General features: G+C 43.6%; 1 protein-coding gene across 3 annotated transcripts in view; it reads left to right on the plus strand.

Annotated features, from left to right (window-relative positions):
* LOC122946477 (unconventional myosin-If-like) overlaps positions 1–16,684 on the plus strand; it is a 1,093,167-nt gene that overhangs the window by 758,461 nt on the left and 318,022 nt on the right. For all 3 annotated transcript variants that reach the window (XM_044306152.1, XM_044306170.1, XM_044306161.1), the window contains one exon: positions 8,169–8,250. In XM_044306152.1, coding sequence (XP_044162087.1) covers positions 8,169–8,250 — 82 coding nt within the window. The remainder of the gene's footprint in view (positions 1–8,168; positions 8,251–16,684) is intronic.

The raw sequence follows: 16,684 nt of genomic DNA on the forward strand, positions 1-16,684 counted from the left end.
TTGCCACGTTACTGGACGCTCATGCGCAATGCCTGTAGGCTCATGCATCCTTTTTGAGGAGGTGACAAACCAAGTCAGTCGCACCGAAGGCACCATCAGCGACCTCATCCCATTTGTTTTCTTCCTGGAGCGTGCCCTGCGAATTGTGCTGGATCAGGCTGTATATGAGCGTGAAGAGGAAGAGTTGTGGTCACCATCACCACCAGAAACAGCCTTGTCATCCTCACTTGCCGGACCTGCGGCAACGCTGCAAGAGGTGTAGGAGGAAGAGGAGTCAGAGGAGGAATGTGGCTTTGAGGAGGACTAAGACCAACCACAGCAGGCATCCCACCAGGGTGCTCGTTGTCACCTATCTGGGACCCGTGGTGTCGTACGTGGCTGGGGGGAAAAAACAGACCGTCAATGACATCAGTGAGGACGAGGAACGGGAAATGAGTAGCTTGGCATCCAAATGGGGTATTTCATGCTGTCATGTCTGAGGGACCCTCGTATAAAAAAGATGGAGAATGACCGGTACTGGGTGGCCACGCTACTAGACCCCCGGTATAAGCAGAAAGTCGCGAAAATGTTACCAAATTACTGACAGTCAAAGGATGCAGCAGTTCAAAACCAAACTAAAAAATATGCTTTACACAGCTTATAAGGGGGATGTCGCAGCACAACGGGAATCTTACTGGGGAAGAGGTGAAAGTAATCCTCCTCCTACCATGGCGGCAAGGACAGGACGCTTTATAGATATGTTTTTGATGGAGGACATGCAGAGCTTTTTCAGTCCTACGCATCGCCACAGCCCTTCATGGTCCACCCTCATAGAATGACTCGACCGGCAGGTAGCAGACTACCTCGCCTTAACTGCAGATATCGACACTCTGAGGAGAGATGAACCCCTTGACTACTGGGTGTGCAGGCTTGACCTGTTGCCTAAGCTATCCCAGTTTGCGATAGAACTTCTGGGCTGCCCCGCTTCAAGTGTCCTGTCAGAAAGGACCTTCAGTGCAGCAGGAGGCATTGTCACTGACAAGAGAAGTCTCTTCGGTCAAAAAAGTGTTGATTACCTCACCTTCATTAAGATGAATGAGGCATGGATCCCGAAGGGACTGACAGTGGGGGATAAGTTTTGTTAGTCAAAGGCCTAATGACATGCCTTGGCCTCAAAATGGTCCCCACACTGCTGTATTTAATGTCTGCATACCGGATGACTTTCGTGAATTCTCCGCCACCAACTAGGGTTCAAGCCGCAATTTTTTAGTCACCTTTCTGCCTTGAAAACATCAATTTTTCCAGCCACTGGCCTCTAGTGCTGCACTGTGGCTGCAAAAACAAAACAACAAAAAAAGGCACATACATGTGTCAATTCCCCTTCATGATCGGTACCTTGTTGTGGTGAAGGGGCTTGTGTATCACAATGAAGCGATCATCCCCTCTATGAGTGTGTTGGCACTGTTGCCACACCCCAGATAAGGCCGTTGCTTCATTATGATCAGACTAAAAGCGATCGGCTGGATAATTTTTCATAGAAAAACCTTTTTTTTTTCTTTTTTTTTGTTGTATGGGTTTTTAATACATAAAATTACAAAATCATAATAAAGTCTCTTAATAGTTTATTAGAAATAATGCAGACAATTTAAAAAAATCCCCATCAATTCCAATACAAAGCAAGTACAGAGCTCAGAACAAAATTATTTCAGGATGTTGTTAATTCAACAATGATTAATCAATTCGACACATGTCCCCGGATAGGGGACGTAACAGGAATTAAACTGATAGGAATAGTACTAGTTAAGACACCACTCATATAGGGTGTCACAGCACATTGCTCCGTGCACGCGCAGTGCCCCAACTTGGGAGTAAGAGGACCGACCAAGCTGCTTTTTCCATCTCCCGGTTCCTAAAATCAATTCAGTTTGGTGTATCAGAGTTTGGTCTGTCACTGTGAAGGCAGTCGAAGGTACCCGGCCAAATTTTTTTTACACAAAAGGCAATTCCTGATATGGGACGTAACAGGGATTAAACTGATGAGAATAGTACTACAGAAAATACCACTCATATTCGCCCGTTCGAACATTTGCAGAAATTCCCGTTCGCGAATCTCTAGTGAGGGCAGATTTATTCTTTAGCCTCAGCCGAGGCATTGTGAAAGTCCTCATAGATCCATGCCTTGTTCATTTTCACAAAATTGATGTTTTGTACACTGGGGAGGAAAACTGCCAGCACAGCACCCCAATAGCACTCTGCTGCTGAGTAATTACAAATTTTTCAGTGCATTATATTTGCCCTGTGCTATTAAACCTGTTGCATTATGGCAAAGGCATTTTACAGCAATAACACCAGTTTTAGACTAGTGAAATTAAAAGGAAATACACATTAGACACAAATATATTACTGCCCTTCCAGCATAGTGATATTGTTGGGTGGCGGGGGGGATAATTGCATTACAAGTTTGCAACATGTGTATTACAGTTTCAAATGCAAATAACAGTGGACAGAAATCTTACCAGTACAAATAAAGTTCTCCCTGGCATTGGAAAGGCATAACATTATCATTGAGGAGCAAGAGGATGAGATTGTGGATTGGATGGCTCACGCCTCCTCTCAGTAACAGCACTATGATATGGAGGTCACTTCTGAGTTTGACCCTGTTCTTTAGAGCTAGGGGTCAGAACATTCCTTCTCCTCTCCCTTGCAGCCCCAGAGAAGCCTTTCAATGACATCCTCGCTCTCTTCACTGTTACCTCCTAATGGGGGACCTTCTTTTTACCTAAGAAGTGCCAACAAAACCGTACCATGCACTCCAGCAGACAGTCATGAGTCTCCCTGTTGAGTTATGTGAGAGCAGTCAGCATTTGGACTGCCATGAGAAATACATGGTTCCAGGAAAGGTGACGGTTCCCATGCATAGCTGTGTTGGTGGTTGTGCCTATGGAACATGTTGCCATGGTGGTGGCAGTAGACAGTGACAGTGCAAATACAGGTCCTTCTAAAAAAAATTGCATATTGTGATAAAGTTCATTATTTTCTGTAATGTACTGATAAACATTAGACTTTCATATATTTTAGATTCATTACACACAACTGAAGTAGTTCAAGCCTTTTATTGTTTTAATATTGATGATTTTGGCATACAGCTCATGAAAACCCCAAATTCCTATCTAAAAAAATTCATTCAAAAGCATATCATGAAAAGGTTCTCTAAACGAGCTATTAACCTAATTATCTGAATCAACTAATTAACTCTAAACACCTGCAAAAAATTCCTGAGGCTTTTAAAAACTCCCAGCCTGGTTCATTGCTCAAAACCGCAATCATGGGTAAGACTGCCGACCGGACTGCTGTCCAGAAGGCCATCATTGACCCCCTTAAGCAAGAGGGTAAGACACAGAAAGACATTTCTGAATGAATAGGCTGTTCCCAGAGTGCTGTATCAAGGCACCTCAGTGGGAAGTCTGTGGGAAGGAAAAAGTGTGGCAGAAAACGCTGCACAACGAGAAGAGGTGACCGGACCCTGAGGAAGATTGTGGAGAAGGACCGATTCAAGACCTTCGGGGACCTGCGGAAGCAGTGGACTGAGTCTGGAGTAGAAACATCCAGAGCCACCGTGTACAGGCGTGTGCAGGAAATGGGCTACAGGTGACGCATTCCCCAGGTCAAGCCACTTTTGAACCAGAAACAGCGGCAGAAGCGCCTGACCTGGGCTACAGAGAAGCAGCACTGGACTGTTGCTCAGTGGTCCAAAGTACTTTTTTCGGATGAAAGCAAATTTTGCATGTCATTCGGAAATCAAGGTGCCAGAGTCTGGAGGAAGACTGGGGAGAGGGAAATGCCAAAATGCCTGAAGTCCAGTGTCAAGTACCCACAGTCAGTGATGGTCTGGGGTGCCATGTCAGCTGCTGGTGTTGGTCTACTGTGTTTTATCAAGGGCAGGGTCAATGCAGCTAGCTATCAGGAGATTTTGGAGCACTTCATGCTTCCATCTGCTGAAAATCTTCATGGAGATGAAGATTTAATTTTTCAGCACGACCTGGCACCTGCTCACAGTGCCAAAACCGCTGGTAAATGGTTTACTGACCATGGTATTACTGTGCGCAATTGGCCTGCCAACTCTCCTGACCTGAACTCCATAGAGAATCTGTGGGATATTGGGAAGAGAAAGTTGAGAGACGCAAGACCCAACACTCTGGATGAGCTTAAGGCCGCTATCGAAGCATCCTGGGCCTCCATAACACCTCAGCAGTGCCACAGGCTGATTGCCTCCATGCCACGGCGCATTGAAGCAGTCATTTCTGTATTAAAAACACTTTTCTTTTATTGGTCGGATGAAATATGCTAATTTTTTTAGATAGGAATTTGGGGTTTTCATGAGCTGTATGCCAAAATCATCAATATTAAAACAATAAAAGGCTTGAACTACTTCAGTTGTGTGTAATGAATCTAAAATATATGAAAGTCTAATGTTTATCAGTACATTACAGAAAATAATGAACTTTATCACAATATGCTAATTTTTTTAGAAGGACCTGTACAAGCAAATACAGGAAATTGTGAAGTTAGAATCACTCTGCTCCACCATTCACCCTGCAGACAAAGATTACGCTGCCGGCCTGTGTGGGAGGAGCTTTAAGCTTCTGAATATGCATAAGATCCTCCCACACAGTGCTGCAGAGCGATCTGTTCCTGCAGGTTTTTTTTTTTTTAACACAGAGGCGGCACATATACGGCATTACTACTATAAACGGGCACAGAGATCAATACTACTATAAAGGGGGCATTACTACTATAAAGGGGGCACAGAGAGCATTATTACTACAAAGGGGCACAAAGGACAATACTACTACAAAGGGGGCACAGAGGGCATTACTACTACAAATGGACACAGAGTGCATTACTACTAAGGGGGCACAATGGACAGTACTACTGTAGAGGGGGCACAATTGGCACTACTATTGTGAAGGGGGCACAATGGGCATTACTACTGTGAAGGGCCACAATGGGCATTACTACTGTGAAGGGGCACAATGGACATTACTATTATAAAGGGGGCACAATGGGCATTATTACTATGAAGGGGGCGCAATGGTAATTAGTACTAAGAAGGGAGCACAGAGGTCATTGCTACCTTGAAGGGGGCACAATGGGCATTATTACTATGAAGGGGCACAAATGTATTACAACTGTTATGGGGGCACGGTGAGGGCATAACTACTCTAAAGGGGCACGGAGAGGGCATTACTACTGTGAAAGTGGCACAATGTGTGCATAACTACTGTAAAAGTTGTACAGTGAGGACATAAATACTGTGAGGGGCCACAACATAGGCATAACTACCGTGAGGGGGCACATAATTGGACAAAACTACTGTGAAGGTTGTACAATGAGGGCAATACTACTGTAAGTGGGTAATTTTTATTTTTTTAAGTATTGAGGGAAGGTGCCAGAGAAAGGACCCCCCCCCCCCCCGAGTACCAAACACCCTAGGCCCGCCACTGTCCATGTGCATGATTCGCAGGATTTAAATAAACAGTAGGCATTCAGACACAAACATAGGTAACATGGTTCTGTTGCAGCACATAAGGCAGCATCACTTAAAAAACTGGCAGGGGGGCAGCATCAGAAAGTACCCTGCAAGTAAAGGTATTTATCTAGAATAAATAAAAAAACATGAAAGGTCCTCTTTAGGCACCATCTGTTCCCAATAAGAAAAATGTCTGGAAGCTTTGGAATAGGCAGTATTGTAAAAAAAAAACACCCAAAAACCTTTTAATTGTATGTGTACTAATGCCAGAAGCCTTACCAATAAAACATACAGCATACAGTTTGTTTAGAATAGATTGTAAAAACTGGAGAGGAGGGGGCACAGTGCCTTCTCAAAAAGCTGAGGATAGGTCATCAGTATTAGTCTTGGAAAACCCTTTTAACTAGTGTCAGGCAGCTGCTGCCAAGGCTAATAAGATTATTGGGTGCATAAAAAGGGACATAAAAGCATGTGATGGAACATAGTCCTGCCACTTTACAAATCACTTGGGGCAATCTAATAACTATGTACTTTTATAACTATATCAAGGATCAATACAGAGATCTCTCCCATTAACTATTTATCCAGGACTGTGACGAGGGGACATTCTCTATGCCTAGAGGAAAGGAGGTTTCTACACAAACATAGAAGATGAATCTTTACTGTAAGAGCAGGGAGACTATGAAACTCTCTGCCAGAGATGGTAGTAATGGCAAACTCACTGAGTCCAAGATCAGCCTGGATGTAATTCTGAAGTGTAATAATATGGCAGTTTATACTGCATTTTTCGCTTTATAAGACGCACCTGATGAGAAGACGCACCTAGGATTTTGAAGAGGAAAGTAAGAAAAAAAAATTGGGCCTAAAAGGTGTGCTTTTGTTGGATTTTGAACTAACGGTTATGGAGGGGATATGTGGATGATGCACTGTTATGGTGGATCTGTGGGTGACACACTGTTATGGTGGATCTGTGGGTGACACACTGTTATGGTGGATCTGTGGGTGACACACTGTTATGGTGGATCTGTGGGTGACACACTGTTATCGGGGCATCTGTGGGTGACACACTGTTATGGGGATCTGTGGATGACGCACTTATGGGGGCATCTGTATATGACACACTGTTATAGGGGATCTGTGGATGACACTGTTATAGTGATATGTGGGTGACACACTGTTATGGAGGATCTGTGGATGACGCACTTATGGGGGCATCTGTATATGACACACTGTTATAGGGGATCTGTGGATGACACTGTTATAGTGATATGTGGGTGACACACTGTTATGGAGGATCTGTGGATGACGCACTTATGGGGGCATCTGTATATGACACACTGTTATAGGGGATCTGTGGATGACACTGTTATAGTGATATGTGGGTGACACACTGTTATGGAGGATCTGTGGATGACGCACTTATGGGGGCATCTGTATATGACACACTGTTATAGGGGATCTGTGGATGACACTGTTATAGTGATATGTGGGTGACACACTGTTATGGAGGATCTGTGGATGATGCACTGTTATGGGGGGGGATCTGTGGATGACACATATATAGCATCTTATGCGATATGTTTTGTCCTCAGATCCCCCTCATAACAGTGTCCCTGTGTAAATAGTGACCCCACTCACAGCATTCTTCATATCTAAACTGTAGTCATGTAATCCTTAACCTCTTGGTTCGCTTTGTTAAAGTAGCGTAATGGTCTATAGTAGTACTCCCTATAAAATTACCGTAGCAGGCTGGCCGGCAGCGTAGCGTCACTCACCTGCTCCTCCCACTTTATTAATGAAGCAGGTGGAGCAGGCGTGTGACGAGTGAGTGATGTTACGCTGCCAGTCGGCCTGCTATGGTAGTTTGATAGTGAGTAAGTACTACTACAGAGGACTACGTTGACAAAGCTAACCCACTGGTTAAGGATTAAATGACTACACTTTACATATGAAGACTGTTGTGCACGGGGGCGGGGCCCGGTGTACTAGAGTACAACGACTGCACCGGGCCCCGCTGCGATCGCAACATCAGTTTCCAGCCTCCAGCCCCTCCTCCCTTTCCGCTGATACATCGCAGGCCACGTTGTGCAGCATAGCGGCCGGCAATGTAAAAGTGTCATCGCACCATTCGCTTATAAGACGCACTGCCATTTCCCCCCCCCCCCCCCCCAATTTTGGGTGCATTTTATAAAGCAAAAAATACGGTAGTTATTACATTTCTGGAGAAGAGTTGTTGGTCCAGCAAGTTATTCTGGTTGCCTGGTCGCAGTATTTTTTCCCCCTAAAATATGAAAATTTGTCTTTTACCTTTTTTACGCCTTTCTCTGGATCAACTTGCAGGATAACAGGCTGAACTGCATGGACGTATGTCTTTTTCAACCTTATAAATTATGTTACTATGTCCTAGGAAACTAGAGGGTGTTATATTCCAATTTTCTGGGAAATTGGTGCACTTTGGTTGGGGTAGAATCAATTTGGGTTCAAATTAAACTTATTGAAAAGATGGGAAAACCTGAAGCTTACCGAATCTCAAAGGTTCACTCTATTCCAAAGCATTACATTTTTAAAAGTGTCAGAGTTACAGTTATTTGGCTAGTATGATTAACCTAAAAGCACTTACAAATGTAAATATGTGTTTATTTTTTTATTTTTTTTCTAGCCAGTTCATACAGAGCCTCTTCCCAGAGAAATTAGATTCAGATAAGAAAAGCAGACCAACAACAGTGGGCTCAAAAATCAAGGTAATATGAATACAACCTAGTGACTATGCTTTGACTGAAAATTATTGCGAGGGGAGGTGTGAGCTGCAGCAAACACCTCCAGGGTGTGGGGATGATCGACTGCTAGTGCAATCGCTTGTCCTCATACAGATTCATGGTTTTTGGACAAATTTCAGTTTACATAGAATGACCTGCTGCCCAAAAACTAAGTTTTGGTGCCCCATCAATGATGCGCTCACCTGGTCAACGATTGTTTGCTCATTGATCAGGTGATTGATTAGTGGAATCCTTATATAAGCCAATTATTAGAAACAAGTGTTTTACATTATGTACTAACATTTATACGAACATTTTGTTACAAAGTGGATGTGGATATGCTGTGTCATTTGAACAGATTTATCTTGGTGTTACTCTTAATGGTTTAATCTAAGTGGCCCTTTTGGTATTCACTCTGTAATAGTGATGAGCGGCATAGGCAATATGTTTTATTTTTCACATAATATTCACAATAAATTCACAAATTCCAGAATTCGCAATCTCCAGTCATTATTTTAGCGAAAGCGCAAATCGGCACTAATGATGCACATTTTTTAAGTATTGTGGTGACATCACAGCACTATGTCTGTAGCATGTATGTATGGATAGCAGAGAAACTGTAATTCCTATCACACTACCTAACACACTGTATATCACTATCTAACCTACACTGACTATATGCCACTAACTATCTGTATTATATATATGAGCTAACTAACTATCTAAAGTAATTAAATAAGGATCCAGATGAGTTTGCAAAGCACAGCAATGACACTGCTGTCTCTCTCAGAACTGAAAAAAAGAGGCTGCTGGGAAGTTTCTTATATAGTAAAGGGGTAGGCAACTTTCCTATTGGTTGCTAGGGATGTTGCTAAGCTCTGACAAAGATATTAAAGCCTTCTCATTGGCCCACAGGCAAGAAGCAGTAGTACTGATGAAAAAAATAGTCACAAGTACGAATATATAGCACTAAATTCTAGATTTTTGCTAATTCTCAAAGTGCCGATATTTGCAAGAAAAATGTGTGTTAGAATATTTGCGATCAACACTACTCTATAATAGGATCTGGACTTCTCTGCAGGGGAACCACCAGGGTGCTACTTCTTAGAGTTGTGTCTGAACAGGAGACTGCTTACCTACGAGAGTCAAGAGACACCTGTGCAGAGCACCAAAGGATCAGGCAACACCATAGTTGGGGACAGGCCGAGGTCAGGGCAGGCAGAGTTTGCGTGCTTTGATAAACATCCAAGATCAAGCAGGCAGCTCAGGGTCAGAACAAAGATCAGGCAGAGAATGGTTAGTTCTCGGAAACAAGCTGAAGTTGGTACATGGGCAGACAAATGTAGAAACAGGACAGCCTTGCAGGCAAAATAAAACTTATTTATCAGGTACCCTCCCACAGGGAATGTTTACTTAAGTTACCCTAGGTCAGGGATGGGCAAACTGCGGCTCTCCAGCTGTTGTAAAACTACAAATCCCATCATGCCCTGCTGTAGGCTGATAGCTGTAGGCAGACTGGGAATGATGGGATTTCTAGTTTTACAACAGCTGGAGAGCCACAGTTTGCCCATCCCTGTCCTTGGTGACCAGCCATAGGTTGAAGATTAGGGCGCATATGCTCTGGCCCCTTAATAGTCAGAGGAAGCATGCACACACTAAAAGAAGGTGAGAGGCAGTGCTGAAGGACACGAGCCAAAGCCTATGTGAAGAGGAAGTGAGATACTCCAGCAGCTGTGTCTGTTGGAAAGGAACAGAGGAAGATTTGGAGGCTTGGACCTGCCAAACAGAGGAGTAGGAGAGTGGGTGAGCAAAGTGGCAGCTATGCCTGCCATGGAGTGGAGCCAGACAGGTCCAGACAGCTTAATACATTTATTTAGAAAATCCAGAGCATCAATGTTTTTAGCAGGCTCATAAGATTTTTCTCTTCTGCCAAAACCTATCCAATCCACCAAAAAGAAGGTTTTACCTCTGACTTTCTTAGTGTCCAGAATTTTCTGGTCTCCGGTCCCATTCTCTGAGCCAACAGGAATAGCAGCAGGAACTGGCTTTAGGAGGTAAACATGCGTTAAAGATTTGTAGAAATAAAGGAAGACATAACTTGTAATTGACCGGATTCAACTCTGTCAAAACCTCAACAGGACCAGTGTGCCAACTGGTATGAGTATACCTTAAGTCTGATGTTTTTATAAAACAACCAGACCTTGTTCCCGGGAGGAAAATGAGGTGGCGTACTGCTAATGTGATCAGCGGAGTTCTTCATGCGATCAGAGGCCTACCATACGGATGCTTTTGTCCCTTGCCAGATTCGGAAGTAATTATTGACAGTGGATTTGGCTGCCGGAACTCTAGAATAGACAGGTAACGGAAGAGGAACCTGTAAAGGTTGACTATACACAACAAAGAAAGGAGACTTTCCATTTGATTCACTGGGTTAATTTTAATAAAACTCTGCCCAGGGGAGCAACATAATCCAGTCATATAGATGTTAACAGGATGGTAGGTGCCCTCCAGATGTCTCCATTCTCCAAGATCCAATTCAATGGGAAGCAGTTCTCTCTCTGATGGAACAGTTGTGTTCTGTAGAGGGCAAAAAGTGACAGGTGACCACATCTTCAGGTGACCATCTTACCGGAGGACCCTCTTTGGGTGGAGCTCAAGATCCCACCATGGACATATACACTTCTAAGAACAACTGCCTAGATCCATATACAAGTGGTTGACAAACCACAGTTGGTGTGAACTGAGACCAATAGCAGACATAGTGGTGGTAAATGTTATTGCAGAGAAGACTGGAGTAAATGCCGCAGCTGATGATGATGTTAATTGTTAAAAGGGGCAGAAGCTGAAGCGTGGTCCGAGACAAACCAGAGGTCAGAAGCTGGTATCAGATAGTAGCATGGTACAGAGTATCAGACAGGTTAAGTAGTTTATGCAGGTGGCAGGCAAACAGAATGGTCAAACAGGCTGGGTCAAACACAGGAGATCAGAACAGAGCACCTTTGCCAATACTGATAGTAACTAAACGCTCATGCAACTTCCTGGAAGAGGAAGCTGCTATTTAACCTTGTAACCCCCACCTAGGGGCCTTTCTGGGAGGCAGGAAGCATGCGTTCCTTGAAGCATAAATGACAGGAAGCTCCAGCATGGGATGGAGCATGAAGGGATACGATCGCGCTGTAAAACGCCCGACGCTCAAACAAGTTCTTGAGTTTTTTTTGGGCGTTTGTCGCGCGTTCCCGCACATAGATATTCAGGAACGCACGACAATGTGTGCACACCTGTCTCTGTATGCGCGATTGTAAATGCCCGTACAATCGCGCATACAGAGCGCTCGTTTCAGAACGCTCAGGTCTGAACCCCCTGTTACTCAGCACTCTCTCACAGAAGGAAGGTGCGAGAGAGAGAGAGAGAGAGAGAGAGAAAGAGAAAAAGCAGTACCCCCCCCCCTCCCCAAAAAAAAAAAATGTAATTTGCCCAATGTTAAAGTGTGAATCCACCTTTGCCTATTACATTTAAGTGGTTACACATCTTTCCATAGATCAATAGTATTAACAACTATACAAAACTTTCCTATGCATCTTCTTAGAGAAAAATGTCTATTTCATCTTTAATCAGCTACCCCCCATGCCCTGCTTCCTAAACTAACATTCCCTCTGAAATCTCTACTGACGACCAGCTCACAGAGGTGTCAAATTACAGGTCAATAGAATGACTATCGAAAGGGGAGGGGGGTAAGAATGTGAGCTGGGTGATACAAGAGAGACACACATAGATACTGCGCCACCTAAATATAGTTTCTATGGCAATCCAAGTACTTCATTCACATCCATACAGGTTAGTAATTATCTATAATGTCCTCCATAATCCTGTACATGCTTCTGAGTAAGGCCATATGCACACGACCGTTCCGTTTTTTGCGGTCTGCAAACCGTGGATACGCAAAAAAACAAAGCTGCCCGTGTGACAAGAATAGGACATGCAATTATTTTTTTTGCAGTGCCACGGAACGGAGCAACGGATGTGGACAGCACACGGAGTGCTGTCCGCATCTTTTGTGACCAAATTGAAGTGAATGGGTCTGCACCCAAGCCGCAAAAAATAAGGCTCGGATGCGGACCACAACAACGGTCGTGTGCATGAGGCCTTAGTGAGAGAAAATTTGGAAGCATATTTTCCTCTACTTTCGGTGTGCAGTGTATGGCAACTAGTCTCCACCAACCAGCTCTGGGAGAACTGCAAATTACAGATACAGAATGAAACGGGGAAAACTGGTAAAATTTCCAGATATAAGTTATATAATGGCTAGATATTGTGTTATTCCTAATGTATATGTAGGGATAGGACGCTAAAACAAAATAACAAAATCTTTATTATGTTGTCTCAATAAAATATAGGGGTGTCTACCCAAACTGCACGAAGCAGCAACTTGAACCGTCACTGATTTATGGGACCACCCTCATAGTAACCACATAGATAAGGTGGGACCATATAGGGATGAATGAAGGGTGGATCCCACAAACTAAAACCCACCAACACTCAGGGGGGCAAAGCACCACAGGGTCCTAGGTGTGTGACCTGGGTGAGGTGCTGGATATCTGGTACCAGGTGTAACACCAGGTATCACTCCTAACGGTGAATGTCAGTGCACAGACATCCACTGCACTAACATAGTACAGGTGCAGGACTGTGGCAGGGTAAAACCCTTGACTCCATCTGATGTGACTGGAGCACCGATTCCCCTGACACTGTCCTCAATGGTAAGGGCTCAACGCGTTTCCATGCACTAGACATGCATTTCATCAGGAGCCACATGCACCAAAAATAATAAAGCCCAAAGCCTCTGACATAGATGTTAGACTGAGGCTATGAACAGAAGGCAGAGGTAGGGTGACCTGCCTATAACAGAGTTCCTCTAGTGTGAGGTACAGTATCGTCACTGGAACCTACGATCCTGCCTAAGGCTACTTTCACACTAGCGTTCGGGGCTCCACTTGTGAGTTACATTTGAAGGCGCTCACAAGCGGCCCTGGACACATCTGTATGGCCCCAATGCATACTGAGTGGATGCGGATCTGCTCAGAATGCATCAGTCTGGCACCGTTTGGCCTCCGCTCCGCACAGCAGGCAGACACCCGAACACTACTTGCAGCGTTCCTTTGTCCGCCTGGCCATGCGGAAGCAAACGGATCAGTCCAGACTTACAATGTAAGTCAATGGGGACGGATCCGTTTGAAGTTGACACAATATGGCTCAATTTCAAACTGATCTGTCCCCCATTGACTTTCAATGTAAAGTCTGGACGGATCCGTCTGAGCAACTTTCACACTTAGAATTTCTAAAATATAATGCAGATGGATCTATTCTGAACGGATCCCATCGTCTGCATTATAGGAGCGGATCCGTCTGTGCAGATACCAGACGGATCCGCACCTAAACGCAGGTGTGAAAGTAGTCTTAGCCGACCACCTCTAGGTTGAGGGGCAGCAAGCCGAAGAACGTCATCGGTTAAGTTTCAGGTGATTGATTCTGTGAAGATGTCATCAAGGGGAGGTGATTGTGACCGCATCCTGCTGCAAAAAGAGGCAAGATGGATTTTTTCTCTAAATACTACCAAACCGTCTGGCCTTTAATGATGCCATCTTGTTCCTCGATTTTGATCTTATTCCACTGTCTATAGATGTTAATTTTCAGGTATTGATGCTGCGATGGCATGTTCATACAGAGCCGCCGTGAAGTTCTCTGTTCTAAATGCGGCACATTGCGCTTTCCCTGGGACCGATGTAGCTCCTCCCGCTGCTCAGCCATTGGTTGTTCATGTACCGAGCCTCCTGGCCGGATTGGCTGTTGTTGGGTGCATGTCTAGCGGGGCGGCCATTACAACGCCGATTTGTTTGCACACCAGCATGCTGCCCCTCAACCTAGAGGTGGTCTGCTTAGGCAGGATCGTAGGTTCTAGTGACGATACCGTACCTCACACTAGAGGAACTCTGTTATAGGCAGGTCACCCTACCTCTGCCTTCTGTTCATAGCCTTAGTCAAACATCTATGTCAGAGGCTTTGGGTTTTATTATTTTTGATGCATGTTACACCTGATGAAATGCATGTCTAGCGCATGGAAACGTGTTGAGCACTTACCATTGAGGACAGTGTCAGGGGAATCGGTGCTCCAGTCACATCAGATGGAGTCAAGGGTTTTACCCTGCCACAGTCCTGCACCTGTACTATGTTAGTGCAGTGGATGTCTGTGCACTGACATTCACTGTTAGGAGTGATACCTGGTGTTACACCTGGTACCAGATATCCAACTATACAGTACCTCACCCAGGTCACACACCTAGGACCCTGTGGTGCTTTGCCCCCCTGAGTGTTGGTGGGTTTTAGTTTGTGGGATCCACCCTTCATTCATCCCTATATGGTCCCACCTTTATTTATGTGGTTACTTTGAGGGTGGTCCCATAAATCAGTGATGGTTCAAGTTGCTGCTTCATACAGTTTGGGTAGACACCCCTATATTTTATTGAGACAACATAATAAAGATTTTGTAATTTTGTTTTAGCATCCTATCCCTACATATATTCATTTGACTGTTCAAGAGGACGCATACCCATTATACCACTTTCTAGTTTTTGTATATTATTCCTAATGTATACACACGTTACTATAAATTTATGCAATGTTTGTTTAAGGGTTAGGTACACTTTAAATTCAGGATTCAGATAACAAACTATCTCTTCTTATGCAGTGTTATCTGTCTTGACAGTTTATAGTCAGATTCTGATTTTTTTGTTATTGTGTTAAGGTGAATTTGCACTTTAAAGAAACACTCTACAAAACATTTTTGACCTAGTAGAAAGGTACATGATGTAAACTTTCGTGAAGGTACACAGCCTCCTATGTTTGAACAGGAAGCTAGTTTCTTTATGTACTTCTATGGGACAATCAATATTTTTGATGCTTGCAAATCAAGCACATTTAATAACAAAAAAAAGTATCTTATCCTTGAGTTGTTCATCCTTGAGAAGTATCTAGAATCAGTTGTACTCCCACAACATCAGACACACATAGTTCTGAGAACTAACAAATAATTAACTTTGTTCATCTCGAGTACACACGGTTCAGCAATTCTCCATTTTGACCTAAAATAACCCAACAAATAAAATGGAATCCAGGATACAAAATGAAGGTGCAATCCCTCAAAATTCCCCCATTTTGAAATATTTACTCATTGCAGGCAACAGGTACACATACTTCAGCCGGACATTCCCCTTTGCTGCTAGTTTCCCAGATTCTGCATATCCGTACCTGCATAAGGGATAATCTCAATACATTTTAATAATCTCTCCTACTACTGGTTTTGTTACACTCTTTACTCAAGCACATTAATGTTAGCTTAATCACAATGTAGATAAGTGCAATAATCAACAAAATCTGTATTATCCCCTGCACTATGCCCACAACCACAAGCTATCTACCAATATTTTTGAACCAATTTGCTGGGTTCAAGAAAGAGAGTGTATGACCACCAAGAATCTTTATCTGCACTATGTTCATCCAACCACTTATCTCTCATTTCCTTTTATCTTTTCAATACCTGCCCTTATCTGGAGGTTACCTTGTGTATCTATATAATGACAGCAGGTTGGTCCTATAACATTCATCCTTCCCTGGCAGTCCAGAACTAAAGTATGCTGGTTAGTGACTATCAATAACTGAGATTGTACATCGTTAGTTTGGTTTACAATGCCTAACACATCCCATATTTGGTCATCTAGGTAATCTGTTGCTACTACTAGCTTATCCCACATCTGCATAATCTTTGGGTAAATAAACTGAGTACTAAAGAACTTATTTGCAATACTCATCTCTACTACATAAGGCTTCCAATTTGTTCTGAGTTTGTTGTCTGCAGCTTTTTATATAATGTATGTTTAGGCACAGCATTTATATTAAGCTTATCATGTCACAGCATAAATGTGTCTGTATTCATTCGGACAAGAGTGCGGGTTCCGTAGGCTCCAGGTGGAATCCACTTATATGCTGCCACTCCACAAGCAAAATATAGATCACCAGGAATGGTTACTTGGTTACTGTAGAGTTTGCTCTGCTTTGCGGGTGCCTTAAATTACTGAAGAACAACTGTATTTAAACTCAGTGTTGGATTTATTTACAAATAGGAATATACCTACATTCTAAATGCAATTAAGGGAATGGGAGAGATGGGGATTGGAGGGGGTCAAGATCCTTGAGCTAGCTACACCATTCTCTCTCTGTGTCACACATGCCATGGGTTTTTCTCTGTACTCGGAACACTCCTCTCCAGCAGATCTCAGTGAATGACATTCTTGATTGTAGAGTCCAGAAAGACTTCTCTTGTCCCAGAGGTCACCAAGGTCACCATTGCTCCTACTTGTGAGCTAGG

This window comes from Bufo gargarizans, chromosome 1 (assembly GCF_014858855.1).
Source record: "Bufo gargarizans isolate SCDJY-AF-19 chromosome 1, ASM1485885v1, whole genome shotgun sequence".
In the NCBI taxonomy this organism is placed as follows: domain Eukaryota; kingdom Metazoa; phylum Chordata; class Amphibia; order Anura; family Bufonidae; genus Bufo; species Bufo gargarizans.